This window comes from Dryas octopetala, chromosome 3 (assembly GCF_963921425.1).
Source record: "Dryas octopetala chromosome 3, drDryOcto1.1, whole genome shotgun sequence".
NCBI lineage: Eukaryota > Viridiplantae > Streptophyta > Magnoliopsida > Rosales > Rosaceae > Dryas > Dryas octopetala.
The window spans coordinates 14,380,199-14,406,929 of record NC_141368.1 but is presented as its reverse complement, the minus strand read 5'-3'; the positions used below and the strand labels follow the sequence as shown (position 1 = coordinate 14,406,929).

General features: G+C 33.1%; 1 protein-coding gene across 1 annotated transcript; it reads left to right on the top strand.

Annotated features, from left to right (window-relative positions):
• Positions 1-17,968: 17,968 nt before the first annotated feature.
• LOC147291199 (glycosyltransferase family protein 47) lies at positions 17,969-24,450 on the top strand. The gene is made up of 4 exons (XM_086237117.1): positions 17,969-18,615; positions 19,006-19,128; positions 22,190-22,357; positions 22,609-24,450. The coding sequence occupies exons 1-4, from the start codon at positions 18,226-18,228 to the stop codon at positions 24,289-24,291; spliced, it is 2,364 nt and encodes a 787-aa protein (XP_086093243.1). The 5' UTR covers positions 17,969-18,225; the 3' UTR covers positions 24,292-24,450.
• The last annotated feature ends 2,281 nt before the right edge of the window (positions 24,451-26,731 follow it).

The window sequence follows — 26,731 nt, the reverse complement described above, 5'->3', positions numbered from 1 at the left end:
GCTAATACGCAAAAAGACAAATTTCTCGCTCCAGATGAGTCTCAAGAAAACTCAAATAGTACCCACGATATCATTTTCCATTTTCAAAATCATATTTGGTAGCACAATTCGTATTGTACCAATTTTTGTACTCTCATTTCTTTCCATTGAGATGATTTTTTGTTAGTGCTTCTATTTGCACATTCCATTTCCTCTCACTACACACGCCTTTTTCACTACACATCTTTCTAACTTTTAAAAATTTTTAATTTCTCATAACATACCTCTCACAATACCAAAATACCCTTATTTCATTCCTCTCACCAAATTCCCACTACACACCCACCCAACACTTCCAAATACTACACACCCCACCCCCCCCCCCCCCCCAAACAATTCCAAACACCACACACCCCACCCCCCTCAACACTACCAAACCTCTACTAGCAACACAACAACACACGCCTTGCTAGTTCTTTCCTGTCGTCTTTCGAAGCCATCAACACACGCCTTAAAATTTTTTGATTCAAATGTAATCTAAGGTTTTTCTATCTAATTTCAATTGTTTAATCCATCCCAACACTTTTTTTTTGTTTAAGATGATTTAGAACCATTTGGCCCTGGTTTGCCGAACGAATCGTGATAAAAAATGAAAGAACACGAAATTTATAAAAAAAAAAAAAAAACCTCAAAAATTTACTAACATATCTCATTTGAAGATGTATAAGGGACATATAGAGGCTTCATTCATCAAAACTAATGTATTTTTTTACAATATTATTACCTACATAGAATAAAGAGAAGGTTTAGGGTTTAGTGGATGAAAGATGAATAAATGGGGAATGGGGTTATGACTTATGAGAGGAGAGAGTGTGCCTCAAAGGTCGGGGTTGGGGAGTGTTAGGTTTGGGGTGCGTAAACTGTAAAGAGAATTTTTTTTTTTTTTTTTCCAAATAATATGGGTTGTCCTTTAGGGTCTTTTCACTTTGTGTCAATTAGGTCAAGTCACAAATTAAGTGTGGGGGGTGTGTAATGAGAGGAAAGAGTGAGGTTATGTCGACTACCCTCAGTTGCTGAGTTGATCAGCCTAACATATTTTGTCCAACTTTCCTATTTTACCCTTTATTGCAAAAACATGATAAAATTATCCAGATCCATTCGATGGTTATCTACCAAAACATCCACCAATATTCGGCAGATAAGTGTCAAATAAACACAAACATTTCGGTAGATAACTGTGAATGCTTTTTTCATTTCTATTTGGTAGTTATCCACCGAATAATTCACCAATGTTCAGTAGATAACTGTCGAATAACCATAAATATTTCGGTAGATAACTGTCAAATGAACCGACGAACAAAATTGAAATTTTTTGTTTTAAGGGTGAAGTTGAAATTTTGAAATAGGGTGGTCAACTCAGTAGTTTAGGGTAGTCGGAATAGCACCGGCGGAGAGGAAATTGGGTGTGCAAATAACAACCCTCTTTTTTTTTTTTTACTTGGGCTATCAAAATTGGAAATGGAACTTCCAATTTGGTACCATGGATATACTCTTTACTTAACCAGTTTTTTTATTTTTGGCCAGGGGCTCTTACTTAACCAGTTAACTCCAATCATAGCTCACATAAATTGAGAATTTGGGCCACACAGCCTGACACCACATCTGAGCCCAAAAATCTTTTCTGCCTAATATCAAGAAGGGCGTGCTGGGCTTGTTTCCTGAGCCTGCTTAGCCCATATTAATGATAATATTTGAAAGCTAGGGTGAGCACTGAGCAGGTACTTGGTTGGTCATGCTGAAAATACAACTTTAATTTTAATGGATAATTGTTGTCATGGAATCTTACCTTACACCTTCTGCATAGTATATTCGTTTTTTTTTTTTCTTGTGTAAGGGCCAACAAATAACAATGGTGGTATTCTAAATCATATATATATATATATATATATATATGGAAATTAAACCCAACAGTGCTGAAAAATGAAACTCTTGAAATGGGTATGGTTACTCATTGTGCCATCCCTAGCCATAAGCATCCTATTCCGATTATCATTGTACAAATTAAATGTATTTTAAAGACACTGTTTTTGAAGACAATATTTATATAATTACTTAAGTAATGTACCGGAGATGGCCAGTAGTGACCTGCATGCATGTGGGATTTATCAAATAACCATCTTTTCAAGATCATATATACCTTGTCAATTAAAGATACCCATAAAGGAAATTACATAATATAAGAATAAAAAATGTCTTGGAATGTTTGTATATCCTTTTAGCATAAAAAGGAAAGCAAGTTGAACTTTGTGAGATGGAATCTGCACAAATTTATGTGGTGAAAGAAGATGCTGAGAAGAGAGAGCCACTAATGACAGTTATATATGTATAGCATGTTGACTATTGAGTATTGAGCCATGCAAGTTCTCTATTTTTTATATCAATTAATGGTTTCAAGCCAATGGTTTTTGCACCAAGTCAGGCCTACTGCTCTGGTGAGGCCATGATACTCTTTGGTCTTTTTCATGAGGAGTTGTATTCATCTATGAAAAGAGTAAAAGTGCAAAAGAGAAAGAGAAAAAGAGAAAAAGAGAAGTGGAAAATGCACCAGGCTGAGATAGTGTTTATGTAATTATGTGCCACCAAATTTGACGATAATAATTGGAAGGTTTATCTTGGGCCACAAGTTACTGAACAACGTGCCAAAACTGACTATATATATATGAGCTCCATGGGATGGGGCTTGGGAGTTGGGACCAACCACATGCGTGACTGCGTCATATAGTGTTAACAACTTCCCACCATGGCAACAACCCCACATTTCAAATTATACCACTGGCCCAACATTGGGGCTCCCTGGAAATATACGAGAAAAATGCTTGACTCCATCCCCCGATGGAAGAACTCCCTATGTCATTTTTGTCTTTTTATTCTAAATAAACAAAAAATCAATTCATATATAAGATAAAAAGATAAAAAAATGATATGATTTTATGAGATGGGAATAGGGAGTTCCTTTGTCTGGGAATGGAGCTAAGCATTTTCCAATATGAGCTGTATTAGGGATTTCAAATTTAAATCTCAAAATAATGTATCAGTATTTTGATTAATTTATATATACATAATTCATATTAAAGATTATTTATTTCACAATAAGTAAAACACTGACAGGTGTAATGACACATCATTTAAGATCTAAATTTGAGATATAAATTTAAAATCTCTAACATTATTGTTCCAATATATATATAATAGGTTATCTCAAACTTTTGAGCTGGAAAGCTTATCCTAACAAATACTGAATAATTAATTTGGGCCGATAATCCATAATCCCAGTCCAAATTCATTCAAATGACCAAACATGGGATTAGGTTAAAAGTTTTTCAATCCTTGCTGGCTTTATCCACATCAAACGCCCCTAAGAGAGAAGGCTAGATATGAAATTTGAAATTTGAAATTTGAAATTTGACATGCTTAAATTCATAGCTCGCCCATGCAAATTAATAACACCTATATTATAATTACATAAAGCCACCACTTGTATAAATGAAGCCTAACACTTGTATAAATGATAAATTGTTAATTGAAAATATGAGATCAGTTATAAAAGTGACCGAAATATAATTTTTGCGATGAGGAAAAGCACCATTCAGTTTCATTAAGGTTGCATTTGCTTTACTGGCCGGAAAGCTAGAGAAAAAACATTATGATAAAACTGAGGCTTGGTTTGGTTCGCGATTGAAAAATTCGTTTTAGGATATTTTTTTTATCTATAAATATCATAAATAAAATAAAAAACAATGTTACGAAAAAAAAGGGTAAACGGTCCCTAAACTTCAACTGACATGTTACGTATACTTAATTTAGTTGACAAAGTTTGTAAAGGGTCTTTTAATTAGAAACACAAAATGATAAAAAAAAGTTGAATCAAACTTTAACCGGTTGAAAATTTAAGTAGAAATTTAAAGGGTTTATTTCATATTTAGTACATAAACTTTGACCCTTATCTTAATGTGGTACCTAAACTTTTATTTGTCCCAATTGAGTACCTAAATTTTTATTTTGTGTCTAATAGGTACCAAAATGAATTTCTGTTAAAATTGTCAACAAAAGTTAGGGGCAATATAGTTAAAGTATATTTTAATTATTTTCTTTATATGTTTAAAATTATTATTAAAAAAAAAACACAACAACCAAAAAAAATAAAAAATTATAATTAAAATATAAATTTTTTGAAGTGACTATATTGCCCCTAATTTTTGTTGACAATTTTAACAGAAATTCATTTTGGTACCTATTAGACACAAAATAAAAGTTTAGGTACTCAATTGGGACAAATAAAAGTTTAGGTACCACATTAAGACAATGATCAAAGTTTAGGTACTAAATATGAAAAAAACCCAAATTTAAATTGTCCACTGAGTGTTCGACAAATTTACTGAGCGCTCGGCGGCTTACAAATACACTCGCATCTACAAGCAAAAAAGATGCATATGTATGCACTGAGCTCTTGGTAGGCTGTCGAGCGATCAGTAGTGTAGTTTTTCCGCTCCGTATTCGCGTACACGGATAAATTAAGTTGAAACTTAATTTTTTATTTGGCTGTGATTTAGTTAAAAATCTAGAGAGAAGACCTTCATTACTGATTGGTGTTTCTAGATTATAATTGAATGGACTTTGTTAATGACTTTTAGTAAGGATGATTCTTAAAAAATAACTTAAAGAATGAACTGTTCTATAAAATTATAATGCAAACTAACCGAATGAAGGATGTTTACACTTTTCTTAAAATCTGAACATCCTATTTTGGTCGTGCCTTAAGAGATGATGTTACATTTAATTAGTACATCAATTTGTAACCTAACATTATTGCTTTTAAATTTTGTCGACTTTAAAAAGGCATTCAAAATTAAAGCCTTAAAGGCCACGTTTGAAGCAAGTGCATCTATATATGCAAGAGTGTGTTTTAAAGCATCTCGAGCTCCACGAAATTTACACAGACTTTGACTATGAGGGTGCCTAACGTCGACCTTCTATCGAAGTATCCACAAAGTGATCTTTTATTAATTGCTTGGTAATAAAGAAGCTACTTTACTCTACTCTAGTCTCTACTCCAGCTGAGTATGTACGTAGCCCCAAATCAATTATCAACACCTTTTTTTTTTTTTTTTTTTGCCTCAATTATCAACACCTTTAAATTAAGAAGGCCACATCAATTTAATTGCTAGCTTCTCCATTGCATGTCAATCATCAATCAATATTTATGTTTAAAATTAAAACATTTGCTTGATATAAGTAATTTTTTTACTAGAAAACAGTCACATGGTGTTAATCCGCATATATTATAACACGTTTACATTTATTAATATTATATTTTAAAAATATAAATTGAACGTTCATTCATATTAGAGATAATTAGTCTTAAGTCTTTTAGAAAAACAATTTTTAGGTGAAAATCAAGGGTGTTTTAAAATTTATAAGAAAATCATTTTAATTTATAATAATTTATAAGAAAATTCTTTTAATTCATAATAAAGTCCTTTTAATTTATAAAAAAAAAATATTTTTAATTCATAATAAAGTCCTTCCCCGATTTAAAGGGTATTTCCCCTCTTAGGGTGTAGAGTGGGCTTTGTAGAGGCTGCATGTTAGATTTTAACTCCGATATTTTGGGCAAAGAAGAAAAATAAAATGAATTAATTAAAAAACCTAAATCACTACCAGTTTTAGTCTAAGAAATACTCATAAAATAGACTGGACTCTAAATCTCCCTTCATATTATAACACATAAATTAATAAGATCACCTAATCATATTAAACACCTTCTCCAATAAAAGGGATTTTATATCTTATTCACATATATGGTTTTTGCACCTTTTAGTCTATATAGCTAGGTTTTGTACGTGGAATCAGAATTTAATAATTCTAAACTCATTTGTCAAAATGGAGTTGTTAGAAATTGATGAGTCCAACATTCTTGTTCCAAGTGGTTGGAAATACTGGAAATATAAATATTTTGTTATGATATGGATGAAACTTTTTATTTGTAATTGGATGCATAAATATAAGAATATGTAAGTATTAGCCTTACATTGGAAGAACTGAGCCCTCTAATAAGGTCATAAATACTTAATGGTCAGTCTAATGCCTTCAATTTTTGGTACTTAATTAACTTTAACTTATCCCAATTTAGTACCTAAATTAAAGAAAAAATATCAATTATAATTCTATTCCATTAACCAATAATAATTCATTTAAGAACTAAGATTAGTGTAATATATACACATTACCTCACTTTCTATCTATACTGTGCTTACCTACTCATGACTTTTTCAGTTTTTCTTCCATACTTTGTTTTGGTCTTCCTACTATTATTTTCATCACACAATATACACGTTAGTACGTTACTAAGATTACTGGTATATGATGCTACTTCTAGTCTTCTAGTATCAAATACAACAAGAAGACAGTGACCAAAAAAAAAATACAAGAAGAAGACAAGAGAAAGTTGACAAAGAGTTGTATGGAATTTCCTCGATGTGAAATGCATATATGTGAACAGATAGTGTTATTGATTTTTGAATCACCATCACATACTATGATTTCCTTATGTCCTTATCCAAACTGAAACTTCCAACTCAAGGCCAAATGAGAAAAGAATAAACTTTCGCAGTTTCCATACACTATCCCACAAAACTCCAAAAAGAAAAACGGATATTAGTGGGGCCTTGGGAATCTTTTTTGTTTGTTTTTTTTTTGCTACCGGGGCCTTGGGAATCTTAGATCAGGGCCATATATACAATATATTGGGATAGGCTTAAAATCGTTTTACCCTTAAAATTACAACCATGACTCACTTTATCCCCTAAAACATTTTTTTTTTCATTTTATCACTCACAACTTTTTTGTGTGTCCCATTTAATCATTTTCCGTCAACTATGTGAGCCAGTCCATCAATTTTGATGACATGACAGAGATTTTTCGTCTTTTTACCTTAGTTTTGTCCACTTGGACCCTAAATAGCCACCTAAACCATATGTAAACTGCCATATGTAAAAAAAATAATAAATATTTTAAAAAACCGAATCATTTTTTTAAAAAAATCTCTATGTTCTTCTTCCCTTCCCTCCCCCACCCGAGCACCCCCACCCTAAACCACCATCTTCTTCATTGTCAGTGGGAGGGAGGGAGGGAGGGAGGAGAGGTAGAGAGAAAGAGAAGAAAGAAAAAGTGGGTCGAGGCTGGGAAGGGGGGGTGGGGCGGGGTTGGGCGAGGGGAATGGGGGAGGGAGGTGGGTCGAAGCTGGGTAGGAGAATGGGTGTGGAGGCGGGGGTGGGTGGGGGGGGGGGGAAGTGGAGAGATTTAATTTCTCTTATTTTTTTCAAATTTTAATATTTTCTTTTAATTTTTTAAGTTTTTAATTTTGTATTTGTTTAAATAGATGAAAAGACAAAAATGCCCATGCCAAGTGACCAATTTTAATGAATTGATAGATGGAGTTGACAGAAAAGAATTAAATGGGACGCGGAAATGAGTTGTGGGTAGCAAAGTGAGGAAAAAAAAATTTCAGGGGGTAAAACAGATTTTAAGCCTATTGAGTTATGTTCATAACTTGAGGAAGTTTCATTTGAGCCAATTTTAGGCATATCCTACGCGCAACTTGTTCATATCATTAAAACTTTTTGACATAACTAAAGGCAAGAGTACCCACTCCCTGAGATTGAATTATAAAAAAGCAAACTTGAATCAAATTGTACAACATTATCCTTTCATACTAAATTTGAAGGAATTTTTGGTTTCTTTTCAAAGAATCCAATCACCCCAAATAATTGTAGGCAAAACGATAGGAAGTGGCCGGCCAGAGAGTGGGTTGCTTTTGATTAGGCTTTGGACCATAAACGCCCCCAAGTCTAAAATGTATTCATTCATAGGCTGTTTTAAAAAAGAAAAAAAATAAAAAATAAAAACTAAGAGAAAGTGTAAGTGTAAGTGTGTAACTCCAATGAGCAAAGTAAACACATTAATTGAGTTGAGTTAGTCAAACCCTTGCTTAGTTGAGTTTTGAATAAAATTAAAGCAATTTAAAATTGTGCAGCAAACCCATCTTAGATTTAAGTACCAGTCAACCGCACCCCAAATACTCCTTCCTTATATTCCTTTTGTTTTTTGGCCATTCGATCGCCTTCAAACCAATTGCTGTATTAATTAGCGGGAGAAGACAACTTTATTGTAACCATTAATATACATTTTTTTGGCGACCATCAATATATATCGAAAGGTTTAATTATAGCAACACCCCCTGGCCCTTAACTTTGGTTTCTAAGTTTTAAATTGCATGGAGATGCCTCTTGAATTTCAAATCAAGTTGCAATGTGGGGTTTACTGTTACTCCTATCGAGTGGCAGACCCATAAATTTTTATGGAAAATTTTTAGCAAAATGATTAAATAATTTCACTTATATTCTATTTCGTAGTTGAGGATGCTACTTTTACTTTGTTCTAATTAAAAACTCTAAATTATTATTTATCTCAATTAAAGATTTTTCATCAAATTTGTTAAAACATTTGTTAAAAATCAATCACATGATCAACTTTTAGGGGCAAAATTTGTTATCTCGATTACCAATTAAAACTAACTCTAAAAATAATTTTAAAAAAATTAAAGGAATTAAAGAGAAAAAAAAAAAAGCAGGGAGGATGCAAAACCCTCCCCACGCCCCAGCCTCTCCGGCCACTACCAACCCCTCCCTCTGCGCCGACAACTCCCTTCCCGCGCCAGCAACTTTTAATGGGTCTGTTCCTGCTTCCATCAAACTAATTTTCCGTCAAAATTTATTACATTAGTGCATATAATTTGTTTCGCATTAATTTTGACAGAAAATTAGACCAAAATAAACACCCACTTAAGTTGCAACTCGATTTGAAGTTGGAAGGACATTTTTTTGCAATTGAAAATTCGTAGACCAAACTTAGATAGGAGTCTAATCCATAAGGTATTGTATATGGTGGCAATTTAAATAAGGAACTGCAGATCGAGCATGCATAATTGCTAGCAAGGTCTGTATATATTTTATAGATTGACCATGTTTCTAGCAAATTCTAGGCTAGTGGTCAATTTGCCTCTTTTGTAATAATATGCCCAATGACCATTGACCTTATATTTACAAGCTTCTATATATTTACATATATGCTTTACTTTCTCATAGCGATGGACCATTGACCTTTTTTTTATAGTGGTTTCAATCAAATGTTGAGCCCATACCAGATTGCGAATACTGAATAGTCCGACTATTACCTTTTGTGATGATTTTTATCAAATGCATTGGTTCCTATATTTTCTGTCACTATCACATCTTGTTCCTATCACATGAATTGGGTTTTTAATGCATGGACCAAGTAGTTATCATATGTGTATGGTTTTGAAATGAAAAATCGATAGATATTTTAGAAGAGCAATGCTATATATATATATTATATGTGACATTTACTAATTAAGTAATAAAACCACAATTTTTTTCTTTTATGCTCAAACCATATTAAGGAAAAGGAATTTGATTAAACTCGAGATCTTGAGTGTAGAAAATATTTTTAACTGCTAGAGCTATAAGTCTTATAAGTCGCATCTTTAATAGAGGTAAATCTCACTCTCTTTGAATATGTAATAGTAAGAAAATATGTCAAAATAATTCTATTTCTTTGGAAATAAAAAATAAAATAATCAATTAACTTATAGGGAAAAATACGAAATCTTACAAATTGTCAATGGTGGTTGATGACCATTGTATCGCAAAGTCTTTGAGACGTTTATCAAACAATTCACATTTGATATATAATTGGGATATTTTTCTTTTTGATGAAAATTCAGATATAAATACGCAATCTAGCTTACATGAAAGGGCATCATTTAAACATCTTTATACTCTTTCAAATAATTGGGTCTAAAAGATCAAAACTTGCCCATTTAGGACTTAGATGAATTAAACCTAAAATGTAAGTCCTAAACAATGTTCTAACATCTAACTATGCAAAGAATAATAAATCATGTCAAAAGTTAGAAGGAAACTTCAAAAGAACAAACATCTCACACAACACAACATTGAGTGGCTAGGAACGAATTATGACAAAATAATGAGAATTAATAAAAGAGAAAAGGCAAAAAAAGACAAGACAAGACGTTTATTATTTTTTCCACGAGGACCATGACTCCATGGTGACACTTTCTAAAATTCCAAGTCAATAGATAAAGAGCAAGGTCCTAGTGTCCTACCAAAGTTGTAATTGCATTGAGTGAGAAATTGCATCGAGTGAGAGTCACCATTGTCTTCTTCCACTTCCAAATCACATGTCGTTTTAGACACTCTCTGGCCTCTGCCATCACTTAAGAGGTGAGAGAAAACAGATAAAGAGCCACAAAAGTGTCTACTCATCATTTTTTATTCTTTCCTAACAGTGCTTACTAATATTATCCATTAAGGACAATTTTGCAATTAGTTATATGGAAAGAAATCGAATTTTAATCTATTTTAATTCTTACTTTATCCATTATTATTCAAAAGTTTACAACACAAATAATTTCTTAATCTTAAATTTTGACAAAGCCAGCTTTCTATTAATACGAATATACGGATATATACTTTTAACATTAAATATATTTATTTGTCATATAAATATTGTCCCAAAGACGAACTCTATTCTTTATAGGTGAACATTTGCATGTGGTGGATATTGGATTAGAAAAATTCAACCAACCGAATCCAACACCGCATGAAAAGTCGAATTTGACATTGCAAAAGAAATTTTTGATTTTCAAATCATACACAAAAGCCAAATGAATATTTAATTACCATCTGATTATTATTTAACAATCAACCTGCTTGTGAATAAGAAATTCCACTATTGGTGTATAAAGTATGACTTCCGACTTTTTTCTCTGTCTTTCCTTATTTTTGGCTTCCTTAGCAGCAAAGAAAATGAAGTTCTCATAATTCAAGGGTCAAACTCTTGTTGATAGAAACGAAGTGCGCTATTAATTTCAAAGTGCCCTCGAGTTTATATTGAATAGGGAATATATGAGATTCAACTCAAGGGATACACACAATTAATAAAGTATTGTCCACACAATTAATAAAGTATGATCCACACAATTAATAAAGTATTGTCCACACAATTAATAAAGTATTATCCACACAATTAATAAAGTATTATCCACTAAGCGTTGATTCAAATTGTGCTCTAGTTCATTCCTTAATTCACAGTCCAATCTTATTATAAGTCTTTGATTTGTCTGACATGATCCTAAACAGGGATAAAGATCAGACATAAAGAATGTATATATATCTGTATCATCCTAAACAGGGATGAGGGACAGACACAAAAAAATTATATATACCTATAAATTTTTTTTCCTGCAATAAAATTTAGGGTGATTTCTATATTAGTCCATTAAATTGTTTTTTTTAGAGTTTAACAACATTATTTTTCTTTTATGAATGGCTGAAAAAAAAAGCACCCTTTATGGTTTGGTATATATATGTATCTTTTTCAGACCATGATTAAGTCAAATAATTAACCTACAACTTAGATTTGTCTGTAGGTTCATTATAAATTTATAATGTAGGTGTTTTAATTCATATAGCCATATAGGTTCTTTAATTAATTTGTTTAGGTTATTTATCACTAACAAATAATTGTATGTAGATTCATTAGTTGTTGTAGGTAATTTATTTGTTAATGATTTAGTTCATTAGAATTTTGTATATGTTCATTATATTTATATAGAAATTTTTTTAGGTTCATTATTTATTATTAGAATTATTTGTAGGTTATTTATTTATTAGAATTATTAATATAATAAAAAAAACTCATATATGGACATTCATGATTGACATTCGAAAAAATGTCCAACAATGAATCATTAGCATTTAAAGCACAAAAAATTGTAAGAGTAAAAACACAAACGTTACCAAAAATAAAAAGTCAACAAAGGAAAAAAAGTTTTAGATAAGATTAAGGGCATATGAGAAATTTACAAAGTTTAAAATTTAAGAAATACGCATTAAAAATCTAAAAATAGAAAGAATGAAGAGTTGGCAAAACACACGAAAAAAATAATGACAGGTTTTAGTATAGAAATTATGAATTTAAAGGGGATTTTTCTAAGTTACAAATTTATAGATATAACTTCAAATATTAAAAAATAATACCTACGGGGTTTAGTAATGTTAATCTTCCCGTGATTCAAAAATTTGGATAGACTTAAACTTCACTACAAATCTCATGACTTAGAATTTGACACTTATTTGGTCTTTTATTCGTGGGATGTCATTTATAATCTTGTAATGCAACATTGAGTGTAACGGATTTGGATCCTCTCCTATCTCCCTAATCTCCTAACTTAACTAATTTTTAATTAAAAAATGACAAGTGTTTTATAATAGATCCTATGGCTGAAATTATTTTGAGTGTTTTTTTTTTTAATCTTTTCAATTTGTAAACGTGTTTGTTAAAATAATACCCTTATCCCATTTTATTAAACCAAAATATGAAGGAAAAATTATTTGACCATTCGAAATCTCTTCCCCACCCTTCTCCATCTTTGTCCATGCTATGACATAGATCTGCAAACATGGCTCCCTTGTTGAACTTAATGGCTCTCTTTATTACTGTCTTATTTTATTATGTACCATATGAGATTAGGGCTTCTAAAATTAGATGAAGTTTCAAGCTAGAATAAAAATCAGATTAATTGTTATGACAAATTTGTGAATGAGGGAAATTGATCCAATAGCCAAAAACTAATGCTATCGCAAGCTTTTTGGGTTGCGCACGATTTTGCAATCTGGGTATTCTTCATATAATCTAGTTTATTGGGTTTATCGAAGTTGATGACTGGATTCTTCAAAAAGTTTTTGTTACTCTAGTCTATAGGAGAGATAATTTCCATATTTTTTTTTGTTTCTCAAACAATAAGCCATGGCAAACAAAGATTTTGGAGGAGACGAAGTCATGGTGTAGAGAAAAAGTCAAAATTTATTATGATATCTAATTCCATTACAATGTGAGGATAAAGCCTAGAGCTTTTCAACTATATGAGAGACAGAGAGACAAAGACCTTACAGAGAAAATAAAAATTATGGCAACTAACAGTTGACTATGCAGCCAAGGGTGAGGAGACGGAGAATAAAAGGCCAAGCCAAATTGTTAAACTCATGTTTTTTATTTTGAAAAAAAAAAAAAGTTATAATCTCCCTAAATTATTATAGACCATATGATTTTATAATGGACACTTATCATTTATTAGTTAAAAGATTAATTAGGTTAGGAGATTAGGGAGGTTAGGAGAAGATCCAAATCCGAATGTAACAAAGGACGATTATCTGTTGTGACATAATACATACATATATAATTAAAAAATACGAATTAAGAAAAAGAAAGAAAGAGAGAGACCAACTAGAAAATGATCATAATATATAGCTAGTGGCTTTGGTTTATACCATAAGCCAAACTATCATCAATTTTCCTGCATCCCAAAAGAAATTTTCGTTTTGAAAGTGATTAGCATTGTGCGGAGTCTTCTATGTATAAAATTGCAACTTGTTGGATTAAACATGTTGGCCCTATAATATTCTAAAATTCGATTTGAACTACCATCGACAAAGTCAAGAAAGCTAAAAGTTAAGTCCTTTCATCAATTCTGTTCTTTTCCTCTTAAGTCTTAACTTTCTTTGTTTATTAATTTCTCCCATTTTCTCTTCCAATAATGGGGAAACAAAATGCGACCTAGAAATTGTCAAGAGCTAGCACATACAGACCATTTTATATTCTATAATCAATATGAGTAATACTCGGTTTTAAATTTGTTTAAATAATATATATATACAAAAATGTTCTAAAACTAACTAGTTAGTAAGTTAATACAAAACTAACCATCCTGTTGGGTCCACTGCACAATGTAATTTCAAAATCCGAACCATTTATTTTTTAGGCCCTACTTCAAAGATCATTCCTGTAAAAAAATCTTTAAAATCGGAAGTCATTTAGCCATTTGATTATAATAACAACTATTTCTATGCTTTTATCGAAAATACTGATCGTCTATTTATTTGATCTCAATTAGATGATTACATGATTTTTGATTTAGTTGATTTTTTGCAATGATGATCTTTGAAGTAGGGCCTAAATAATTGATGGTATGAGATTAGTGATATGGTGGGCCCAAAAACATGGTTAGCTTCGTATTAACTTGCTAACTGGTTAGCTTTAGAGCACTCATATATATATATTTATATATATATATAATAACTACAATAAATGTGAGTAAAACTCATCCTTATTGGTGGCATAGAATGATGTGACAATTGGATAATAGGGACTGAAGTGCTTTAATTTTAACAAAAATTAGTGGCAATTAGGCAATAGGAACTAAAGTTTCCAATTGCCACCCTATTTTGTGCCACCAATAAGGGGTGTGTTTTGCTCACATTTCTTGTAGTGAAGTCAGTATACTATTTCTTAGAAATAAATAAGGGTTACAAATAGATGTCCTAACTTTCCAAGTTCAAATCATTTTTCTCTCTCAGACAAAAAAAAAATTATGAATAAATTCAAATTAAACAAATGAAAAATAGTCACATTATTTGATTAGTGTAATAGTACGCGCTTTATATTGGACAAGATACATGCCTATATCAACATTCGAATGCTCCTCTAAAACAAGCCCTCCCCCTAAATATTACTTGCTCCAAAAGAAATATTCGTTTTGAAAGTGATTAGCATTATGCGTAATCTTCTATATATGTATAAAATTGCAACTTGGATGAACATGTTGGCCCTATAATATTCTAAATTTCGATTTGAACTACCATTTACAAAGTCATGAAAGCTAAAAGCTAAAGTCCTTTCATCAATTCTTTTCCTCTTACGTTATTTGTTTATTAAATTCTCCCATTTTCTCTTCCAATAATGGGGAAACAAAATGCGACCTAGAAATTGTCAAGAGCTAGCACATACAGACCATTTTATATTGATATATTCTATAATCTATATGAGTAATACTAATACTAGGTTTATTAAATTTGTTTAAATAATATAAATATATATATATATATATACAAGTCTATATATTATTTCTTAGAAATAAATAAGGGTTACGAATAGATGTTCCAAGTTCAAATCATTTGTCTCTTTCAGACAAAAATAAAATATGAATAGATTTAAATGGAACAAACAAAAAAACAGTCACAAAGCAAGCCATATATGCATGCGTGGGAAGCCGGCCTGCAAATTAAGTACTCTTCATGAGTAAACAAGCCATTTCAACGTTGTGGCAAAAAGAAAAAAACAACCATTTCCACGTTGACTTTGTTATTTTGTCAAGAAGACATGCAAACTGCATGAATTGTGAATGCCTACCAGTAGTCCAAAAGTACTGAAAGGTGTTCCCAGTTAAACCCCCCTCTCCGATAAGCTTTTAGATCGTATTATATTATATTATAAGGAAGGATAGAAGACGAGAGTGAAACTTCTACCGTAAATGTGAAGGTAAAATACTCTCTCACTAAAAATGGTAGTTCGGAATTGTCATTCTCATCCCCGCCTCATTCAAAATTAGACCCTATTATCATCCCTATAAGCCTAGCTCCAAACCAAACGTTGAATATATTTTGGTGCAAATTAACATGAATGGAGTCAAAATAATAATAATGGTTTCTTCAAACTTTTGTAATCAATTAATTTATACCGAACTTTGTGGACTTCTGTAGAAAGTTAATTAAGTGATGTGGAAAATTTAAAAAAGTGATGTAGAAAATAGTTCATAAAGATCGTAATGATTTGTGGATACTATGACATCTTATTTGAATCTGCCCTTCTATCCTTGAAGCTATATATATACAAAGAAGCCTTAATTGATAAGAAATCAACTGCTTCATAATTATCTTTACTCATGAAATATTATCATAGCTTTCCCTCCTCGATCATCTTAACAAAAAACAAAACTCCATAAAATAGAAATATGCATTTTATTAAATAGTGTGATAAGAATTATTGCATATTTATCTATAAATACTCGAAATTTGTGCTATTAACTCTATCAAAATGGAAATTTGCATGTGCTATTTTCTAAAAGTACTTACTTAAAAAGGCACTGGCTAGATAATCAATAGATTCAATACTTACCCAAAAAAAAGACCGCACCCAATTGTAAATAACTATTTAAATAGGTAAAAAAAAAAAGCTATTTAAATGGAAAATAAAACAGAAACAAAGCTAAATAGGGGGAAAAGGGAAATCAATTCCTTAGGGCCCGTTTGGTTCACAAAATTGATTTCTTGGGAAATCAATTCCTTTGCATTTTCCGGGGGAAGGGAATGTGAAATTTCCTTTCCTGTGTTTGGTAATCTTGGAAAAATAAACCAGAAATTATTTTTTTATTTTCATTCTCATGTTTGGGTTGTGCAGGAATTGGAAATGAAAAGTGTTAGTTTTCCAATTATATCCTAATTTATTATTTATTTAAGGAATGAAAATAGAGATGACATTTTAAAATAATAGCAGTGTTAGTTTTGTAAAAAAAAAAAAAGCAATAAATGCTTTCACAAGAGGGGAAAATACAAAACCCAAGTGAGAGCAAGAGTTTCATTTTCCCCACAATAAGAGCATCAGATTTCCTTGGGCCAGATTGATTTCCCGTCCCTGTATTTACCAAATATGGGAAATGTAATTGACTTTTCATTCTCAAACCTCCAAAACTTGAACCAAACGAGCCCTTATAGTTAAAACAAAAAGGGTGTTTCATAGGCTGGTCCAATTTTCTCTTTGCTCTCAGACTAATACCTTAATGCTTTTTTATTTTTAACTGAGGTCCAAAAATATTGTTTAAATGTTTTTAATTTTAAAAATATCTAATATTATCCTAAAATTAATTATATTTAAATCTCAATATTATAATATTATCATAATATGATATTATCATATTATCCTAAAATGAATTGTGGGATTTAAATTATATAAATCTAATAAAAATGCATCAGCCCACAAAATAGAAAATAATCAAACAAGAAAAACAAATTCTTTATGGGTACATTTTAATTGTACCAATAAATCGATGGTTTGTCTAACGCCTCCACCAAGCTCATTCTATACCTTAGGAGGGGATGAGGTGAAAAGATGAGGATTTACCCTCAAAACTCGGGGAAGGAAGCAGCATGGCCGAGCGATTAGCGGTGGGAACCGAACATTTGGATCAGGTATGCATGTTCATTGGTGCGCACCTGATCAAATATGTGTGTATATATACCAACCCATGTATTGGTATAATTGAAATATACTTATATATATTTTTTTCTTATTTGTTTGATTATTTTTCATTTTGTGGATTAATGCATTTTTTTAATATTTGTATAATTTAAACGGATATTATTTTTTATTATTTTAAATTATAAAACATAAAAACTAGATAATCTTGAATTTTTTAATTAAAAAATATAAAAATTAAAAATGTCCTAACGGATTATCTTTCATAATTTTTAAAATTAATTTATATTAATTATCTTAATTTTAAGAAATAATATGAGTTAAAATAATAAAAAATTCCATTTTTTAGATCTTAACCTAAAAAATTGGATTTACATACAAATTTAAATTCTTATATAATTTTATTTTGAATGACCCTTCAAAATTTGACTTACTTTCAATTAATAAAACAAAAATGACTGTCCGTTTGAGTAACAAAATCTTTTTGTCAGACCCTTTACCGACCCTCTATATTATGAATTAATAAATATAATGTTTGATAAAATATTTAAATTCTATAACTGAGCAGAATTAAAAAATGTACTGAAAATGATAAAATAAGTAAAGTGGGATATGGACAGAATCAATCTTATTTAATAGGGAGTGAATCGGCGAACCACTCTATATATATATATATTCTGAAAAAACATAGATTTACACAGACACACATCGATGTACAGTTATAAACAGTGTACACGCTCATTCATGTTATACTCATCATTTCAAATATATCGTAACGCTCTCTATTTGTAAAACAACTAAAAACCTCGTTCCGTCACCTTTTTTCCACACCCAAAAACCTAAACCGCAGAGAGGTGCAAAAAAAAAAACAAAAAAGCAAAAAAACAAAAGCGCTTAATAATCAATCAATTGCAAAATGCTGGTGGTGGTGGCCGTACGGCCTCGTTTTCTGCGACGGTGACACGTCATCCGGAGTTGGGTTTTCCGTTTTCGGTGATGGGTTCGAGTTCGGGTGCGGTAGGCGGCGGTGGGGTTGGTACTAATTGCGGTGGCGGTGGCGGTGGTGGTGGTGGTGGTGTCGCTGCTGGGGTTTGTACCAATGGTACAAGCAATAACAGCCACAGCTGCTGCAACATGAGCCTCAAGTGCAGGTGCAGATGGCGTTGCTTAATGTCTTCGGGCTTCATCTTCTTTCTGGGTTGCTTCTTGTTGTTCGGATCAGTCGCCACGCTCTACGTCTGGTTGGCTTTCACGCCCTATGTTCGTGCCGGCATGGGCATGTCCTCCTCTTCCTCTGTGCTTGGTTGTCAGGAGGACAATGAAGGTTCATGGTCTGTTGGTGTTTTATTCGGTGACTCCCCCTTTTCCCTCAAACCCATTGAGGATGTAAGATTTTTTATTTTATTTTATATTTTTTTTACTGTTTGTGTGTGTTTTTTGTGTTTCTGTGATTTTGTGATTTTTTAAAAGTTTTTGGGGTTCGGTTTTTGTTTGCTGAGGTGAGCTTTTGATTTTGACATGTTGAAATTGGCTATGCTGAAAGAGTGGATTGAAATTGTAAATTCCTTATATTATAGTCTTAAATTTCTTTTATTTTTTTTTGGAGGAAAATTTTTTGTTTAAGCATTAATTTATGTTTCTCTTATCTTGGTATGTTCTTTTATTTTTTTGATTTTGGGTTTTGACTTTTTTTTTTAATTGTTCTGAGGTGGGTACCTGTTAAATTATTGATTTTGGGTGATTTGAATTTTGAAAATGGGATGTAATTTGTTGTAGATGAATACATGGAGGGACAAGAGTGCGGCTTGGCCCGTGGCCAACCCTGTTGTGACTTGTGCTTCAGTTTCTGATGCTGGTTTCCCAAGTAATTTTGTTGCTGATCCTTTCCTCTATGTACAGGTAACTGTTCTGGTCTTTGTTCAAATATGTTAGTTTTTGCAGTTCCGATATATGATTGCGTGTCAATTGAGTTTGTCACTGATTTTCAGAATTCAAGGAACAATTTACTGTACTAAATCAAGGAATTTGTATGTTTATAACCTTGAGGACTAAATGGTTGCTGTTCAAATGGATGTAGTAGGGTTACCGTGTTCCCTCGGGGTGGGAGGTAGAGGGCTGGGGCTGGTATTCAATAGACTTGCAGTTTTAAGGTCATATGCTGCTGTTCGTATGTGCAGCAAACAGTGGTAATAAGTTTAAGTGAATTTAAGCAAGATAATGATAATATCATACATAATTTAGTTGGGATACCTAATCAAATTGGACTCAATTGGCACAATAATGAGTTTTCTGACAAAGTTGTTATATAATAGGACCTATAGAGTTTTATTCTGTTGTCTTCTTTACTCGCCGTGCTTTGAATTGATTATTCGCATTAACTTCACTTATGCTTTCATAGAAGGCAATGCTTGTGAAAGGCAATTCGGATGATTTTGATTTACGTGGGTTGCGTCCTACTGTTCTGATGGCCAATAGCAGGTCTTCTAATTTTTTATGTGAATATAGAAAATGGAGAGGTCTAGAGCCTTACACTTTGTGTGTGGTGGTTATTAATTGAAAAGATTTTGTTGATTTAATAGTTGAGTTCTAGGATTTTGTTGTTGTTGTTGTTGTTTTGATGAAGTCACATGGTTCTATGTGAGAAGGGATCAACCTGTATTAATGCTTTGTCTCGATGACAGAGATAATATGCAATTTATATGAATCTGGAAAAAACATGGATACAATGATGAGGGTACACTAGTAAATGTTATATTCTTGATACATTGTTCTACCATATAACAATCTAATTTTTCCAAGTATTCTCACTTCAAAGTTATCCATACTAGATATTATAAGCCTTTCTCATGTTTAAACTATAGTTATAATTATTCTCTATGCTAGAAGTGGCTGTGTGTTTGCATTTGAGGTTTATCCAATGTGTACTATGTATCTTACACATTTTCAAGTTTAACAACTTTGTTCTAATACATTTACAAAGTATCGGATACAATACTGAGGAGTTTTTGGTATTGATATCTGATAAGTTTTTAATGTGTAATATAGATTATTACATAGATTAAGAAGCCTCAGTAAGTTGACAAATTTGCTCTAAAAGCTAACGATGATTTGATGTTGGTTTAGATTTTTGGCCCTTGAGGGTGGAGCCTTGGACATTTTCCATATGTGGAATTTAAATAATACACCATTGTATGGAAATTGTTGATGGAAGTTTGCATTGCAACAGATGACGCTTGGATGCTATGTGCTATTGATTTTTTGGGAAACTGGTAGTTCGCAGATTATGCATTGGATGCTATAAGCTTAGAAAAGTGAAAATGTAACCTTTTCTTGGATACTTATCAACTTTCATTGGTCAAGTATTCAAGAAGGGATACATGGATGTCAAAAAGCTTGACAATTGTAGTTTAAAAAAGATTTAGTTGTATAACTAACAAAAATCAGGCTTTAATTGCATATGAAAACTAATTTACAGTTTTATACGTTTTGAAATTCTGGACTATAATGAAATTTAATTTTGAAACAGTGAAATATTTTGTAAGCACTTTCAAAATAATTTATCCACTCATCTATACAATATCAGACACATCCATGCTTGCTATCTAAGAGGACATTTGTTATGAAATATTTAAAGGGCAGAAATTGAAATTGTGGGAGAATATCTGAAAATAGTGGTAAAACTTGGTGTGTGTGTGTGTGTGTGTTTTTTTTTTTTTTTTTTTTGGGGGGGGGGGGGGGGGTTGGTGGAGGATCTTTCCTGATTGTGTTACTTGTCTGCAGAAATTATCGTTATGTGCAGGTGTCAGTGTGTATATAGTAACTATCACCCCCTTTTCATTCCTGGTTGGTCGCAATTATATTGAACTTTGTGGATACCATTGCTCTCAGTCAAAACACCATGTTGTTCGGTGCTCGCTAGATTTGGGTTATCACTTTGTCCTTCTGCAAGCTTGTGTCATAGGCACTTGAGGCAGGATGATAGTTTCTCTTGTCATTTATTGTTCTTAAAGGACCTACTTTTCTTTACCATCTCTGTCTTCAAACTATTGGTGTGTTGTAGACTGTTTTTACATCCCTCCATAGCTGTTCCCAGTGGGAGCATTTGTTGTGCATTTGAGGCAAATTTTATTTTTTCTTTTCATATATTAGTTCTTATTTTTTCTTTTCATATATTAGTTCTTGTTAGTAAACTGTTTGTTGACAGTATTGTTGCCTACTCTCCTGTGTAGGAGATTAGGTGCATGATGGATGTGGTTCCTTATTGTTAATTTGTGTCAAACTTCATTCATGCACCATTTGACATTGTGTTATTGGTATGCTTGGTTGATTAGCATGATTTTGGTTAAGACCCATTGGATAGTGGGAAGTAATCCTTCTCTGTTGCTAACATGGTACTCCTTTTCTTCACTGGATTGTTGTGGTGAGAACTTGTCTTAGATTTTTGCTCCATAGATTGTTTTAATAGTGGCTTTACATGACTTTACTGGTTGCTGGTCCATGTTGGATACAGATGCATCCAGGAACTTGATATTGTAATACTGTGTGTGGATTCTGATAGTGCTTAGTCAGGGACCACCACTAGTTGAAAACATTGCTCAAATTATTAGGGTGGTGCTGTTTTTTTATCACATAGAATGCAGTTGTCATGAAAGGGACTAACATTATAAGTTCTCAAACATCATTCTTGTTGGTTTGTGAATTATCCTATATATTTTCAAATTTCACTCAAAATTGTGGATGTCTTTCTACGTGATTATACTAAGGCTCCATTTGTTTGGCCAACAGTCTTATTGGCTCTGCATGTGTGTGTATATGTGTGTGCATGCTCGTTTGAATGAATGCTTGTATACGTATATTCTTATATATCTGTCTGCACCGCATGTCTTAAAGTGTCAACTGCTATGATTTTGCTTAGAATTACTTAATCACACCATTTGATTATTTTGGCATCTTGTTTCAGGGAGATACTTTATACTTGTTCTATGAAACCAAAAATTCAATCACTATGCAAGGAGATATTGGGGTTTCAAAAAGCACTGATAAGGGAGCAACATGGCAGCAATTGGGCATTGCCTTGGACGAAGAGTGGCATCTTTCTTACCCATATGTCTTCAACTACCTCGGCCAAGTAAGATTTAATTTCTTTTACATGCATAACAACCCATTTGATTCAACCACCAAGGCATCTATTTCTTGAGTGGAAGTAAGGAAAAGTAAAAAATTATCTCCACTCAATTGTTGATGCTATCTTTGGTCAAGTTGCAGTGTTTAGGGACATATGTATAGGTGTATTGCGTAAGCAAAAACGGCCATCATCTAATTTTCTGAGGGAAATTTTTTATTACTGTTGCATAATTTCATTCTTATTTTTTCCTTCAGATATATATGATGCCTGAGAGTGGTGACAAAGGGGAACTTCGTCTGTACCGAGCACTAAATTTTCCCTTGCAATGGACTCTGGAAAAAGTGATCATGAAAAAGCCTCTTGTTGATTCATTCATAATCAATTACAGTGGAATGTATTGGCTTTTTGGTTCAGATCACAGTGGATTTGGCACCAGAAAGAATGGACAATTGGAAATCTGGTATAGCAGCTCGCCTCTTGGTCCTTGGAAACCACACAAGAAGAACCCTATATATAATGTTGACAAGAGCTTTGGGGCTCGTAATGGAGGCAGACCATTTTTCTACAACGGAAATCTTTATCGTTTTGGTCAAGATTGTGGTGAAACGTATGGGAGAAGGGTGCGCACCTTTAAGGTGGAAGTTCTTTCCAAAGATGAATATAAAGAAGTTGAAGTCTCCTTAGGCTTAACAGAGCCAAGTAAGGGTCGCAATGCGTGGAATGGTGCTCGCTACCATCATCTTGATGTACAGCAACTAAATACTGGCGAGTGGATTGCAGTAATGGATGGAGACCGGGTGCCTTCGGGAGATTCAGTTCAGAGGTTAATTCTTGGTAGTGCTTCAGTTGCCATTGTTGCTATACTTGTTATATTACTGGGTGTACTACTTGGAGTTGTGAAGTGCTTGATTCCCCTCAATTGGTGCACTCCCAGCTCAGCTAAGAGAAGTGATGCATTCTTGTCCTGGGAAAGGTCATATTTGTTTTCTTCCAAAATGAGACGGTTTTGCTGCCGCTTGAACAGAGAAGTTTCACTCCTCAGATGTAGGATTAAACCTAATACCTGTGCTGGAAGACTGGTTCTTGCTATACTTTTGGCATTCGGAGTTGCAGCTATGTGCACAGGGGTTAAATATATCTATGGTGGCAACGGGGCAGAGGAAGGTTACGCATGGAAAGGTCACTACTCGCAGTTCACCATGTTAACAATGACCTATGATGCTCGTCTCTGGAATTTGAAAATGTATGTGAAACACTATTCTAGATGTTCCTCGGTGCGCGAAATTGTTGTGGTGTGGAACAAGGGAATACCTCCTGAAGTGAGTGATTTTGACTCAGCAGTGCCAGTTAGGATCAGAGTAGAGAAACAAAACTCACTGAATAATCGGTTCAAGTTGGATTCTTTGATAAAGACCCGGGCTGTTCTGGAGCTTGATGATGACATTATGATGACTTGCAATGATATCGAGCGGGGATTCAGGATATGGCGTCAACACCCTGATCGTATTGTAGGTTTCTACCCCCGGCTCATTGCCGGAACCCCATTGAAGTATAGAGGTGAGAAATATGCCCGGACTCATAATGGTTACAACATGATTCTCACAGGGGCAGCATTCCTTGATGGTCAGGTAGCTTTTGAGAGGTATTGGGGTGTAGAAGCTAGGCAAGGGAGGGAACTGGTGGACAAGTTTTTTAACTGTGAGGACGTGCTGATGAATTTCTTGTATGCAAATTCTAGCTCATTTCAGACTGTGGAGTATGTGAGGCCAGCATGGGCTATAGATACGTCAAAGTTATCTGGTGCTGCGATTAGCCGAAATACGAAAGTTCACTACCATATAAGGAGCAACTGCCTCCTGAAATTTTCTGAGAAATATGGAAGTTTGGCTGGGCGCAAGTGGGAATTCGATGGGCGGAAGGATGGTTGGGATGTATAGCCAGGGAGGTACATTAGCTAGTCACTTACCAACTCTTGAGTTTGTTAATCCTTCTTCTCTTCCTTTCAGTAAATTTTAAATAATTTCTCTCTTCCTCCCTCCCCCCTGTGAATTTTGTGTTGGGGAATTCAGTTTATGAATAGATTTGAAATTTCATCAGTAACATGTACATTGCTTTTGGCATTTTTTTTTTGTGTTGCTTGCCTGAAATTGATCTAGTGTGGGTGGTTATTCGTCTCGAGTTTGGACCTCCCATGGAAATGTGATCATTTTGTTGCCTCTGTAGTGGGCGCAATTTGCATCTTGACTTGCCTCAGTGCATAAGGGTAAATACAATTTTTTTTTTTTGAGGATAGTGTCCTAGTGAATTGGTAGTTGTCATGCTGTGAATTCAGAGTCAGATAATGTAGCATATCAGACTATTTGTTTAGAGAAAATTATTGAGCATTTTTTTCACTTTTGATTTCTACATGTTTCAGTTTGCTTTTTGCTTTTTGCGTTGCAAAGGAAAAAAAAGGTTGTCACTTTGAGGAAAACAATGTAGTTTGAGTGGGATCCAAATAAACAGAAGCTTTCCTAGCTCCCATAAATCAATGATAACAAGGACGATGAGAAAAACACATCCTTTCCTGAGTAACAACCAAAACAAAATCCATAGCATGATGTTTAACCCTAGTGTTTCAAGCCATTCCTTATATGTGAGAGATGAATACTAATAGTGATGCGCCATTGTTGAGTTTCTGCAAATGTTGGATTGTGGACGCTTTAGACTTTGAGATAAGGTTGAAGGTTTTATTCCTCCTGATAGGTTAGGATTCGTTTGGCATCCGTTCCGGGTATTGTTTTTTGTTTTCATCTATGATATTTATATACCATAGATGAAATAAGGGAAAAAAAAAAATGTTTTTGGATCGCGAATCAAATGGGGCCTTAGTGCTTTGTATGTTTGTGTGTTTGAGTATATGTTGAATGTAATTTGGTCGATGAAATGCCTATGTGAATCAATGTTTAAAAAGCAAGGTGTAGAGGCGAGACATAAGCCTTTTGGATATAGAATTATTCTATACAAAATAATCATAACACATTTTTAATAATCATTAAAGCATAATAATCAACCCTCAAACCATTTTTATCTTTTCTACCTCTTGTGCAACTTCTTGTGATAACTTCTAGTCCTTGTACACCTAGTTCAAATAGATTAAAAAGCATGGAGGTGGGAAAGATTCAAAGACAGACAACGAGAGAGGCATGGAGGTGGGAGGCTCGGTGGTCCATATCTATTGGGAGGAGAAATAGGGGTTAAGAACCTAATGAGATGGGAAGACATGAAACACACTGCTTCATTAAAAGACCCACCGTTTTAAAAAATAAAAATAGGTCGTCTTTTTTGCGAATTAGGGTTAAGCTATGCTTTGAACTCTGCAAATCGCGTTGCCTCAAGCCAAATGTGTACGCCTTTCTACGTCTCAAGCCAAACACATATGCTTTTCGTGCACATTTCGAAACAGCAGTACACCTGAGGCATATCGCTGCCGCCTCACCTAGAAGTGCGCCTTCTCTTTGCTTTTTTAAATTTTGATGTGAATGAATGCATTTTGTGGATGTACAAATATTGGCTGTGAATTCTTTTTATATGATTTGAAGATGACTAATGAGAAAAAGAGCAAATGGATGGTAAATGGACTATCCATACTAAAATGGATGAGAAATTGGCTTGGAGCCAAGTTGAAATGGCAGAGAAATGTCATGTATCATGCATGTGCAAAGGGTTGAATAATATTGGTGATTGTTGATCATCTTGTATGGTTGATAATTATAACGGTGTTGGTTATGTACAATAGGCTAGAAAATGATTTTGGCGGCAAAATTTTGTATTGGTTAGTAGTTTTGTTTCATAATAAAGGGAATTCATTAAAGTTGTAGGGCAGTCATGAAATATGAACAAAATTGAAGTTTATGTGGTTTAAAAGCCAACTAATAGTGGTAGAGAGTTTTTTTTCGCTTAAATCCATAGTCCGAAGATCAAAACACATCGCAAAATCAACAAGAGGAAAAATATCAAGCAAGACCAACAACAGGCACACAAAACATCATATTCAATGTTGTCTAACTTAAATTAGATGACAATCCAAATTTATTAAACCATAACTTAGAAGATTATTAATATTAGGGAGATCACATTTGAATACCACATATGTATTATCTCTCTTAGAGAGATAATGCCTACTTGTATTAATCGGTCACACTTCTATTAGAGATGTGGTATTCAAAATGTAGTCTCCATAATTACTTTGTTAGAATGATTAACAGTCATAGGGGCAATTTTGTCAATTCATGAATGATCTACCCATCATCTATTCATCTCCTTCCCAACCTCTCTCCAATTTACCCCTAAGACTGTTAATTTAACTAGTAGTGTGAATTAAATCACTACATTTGA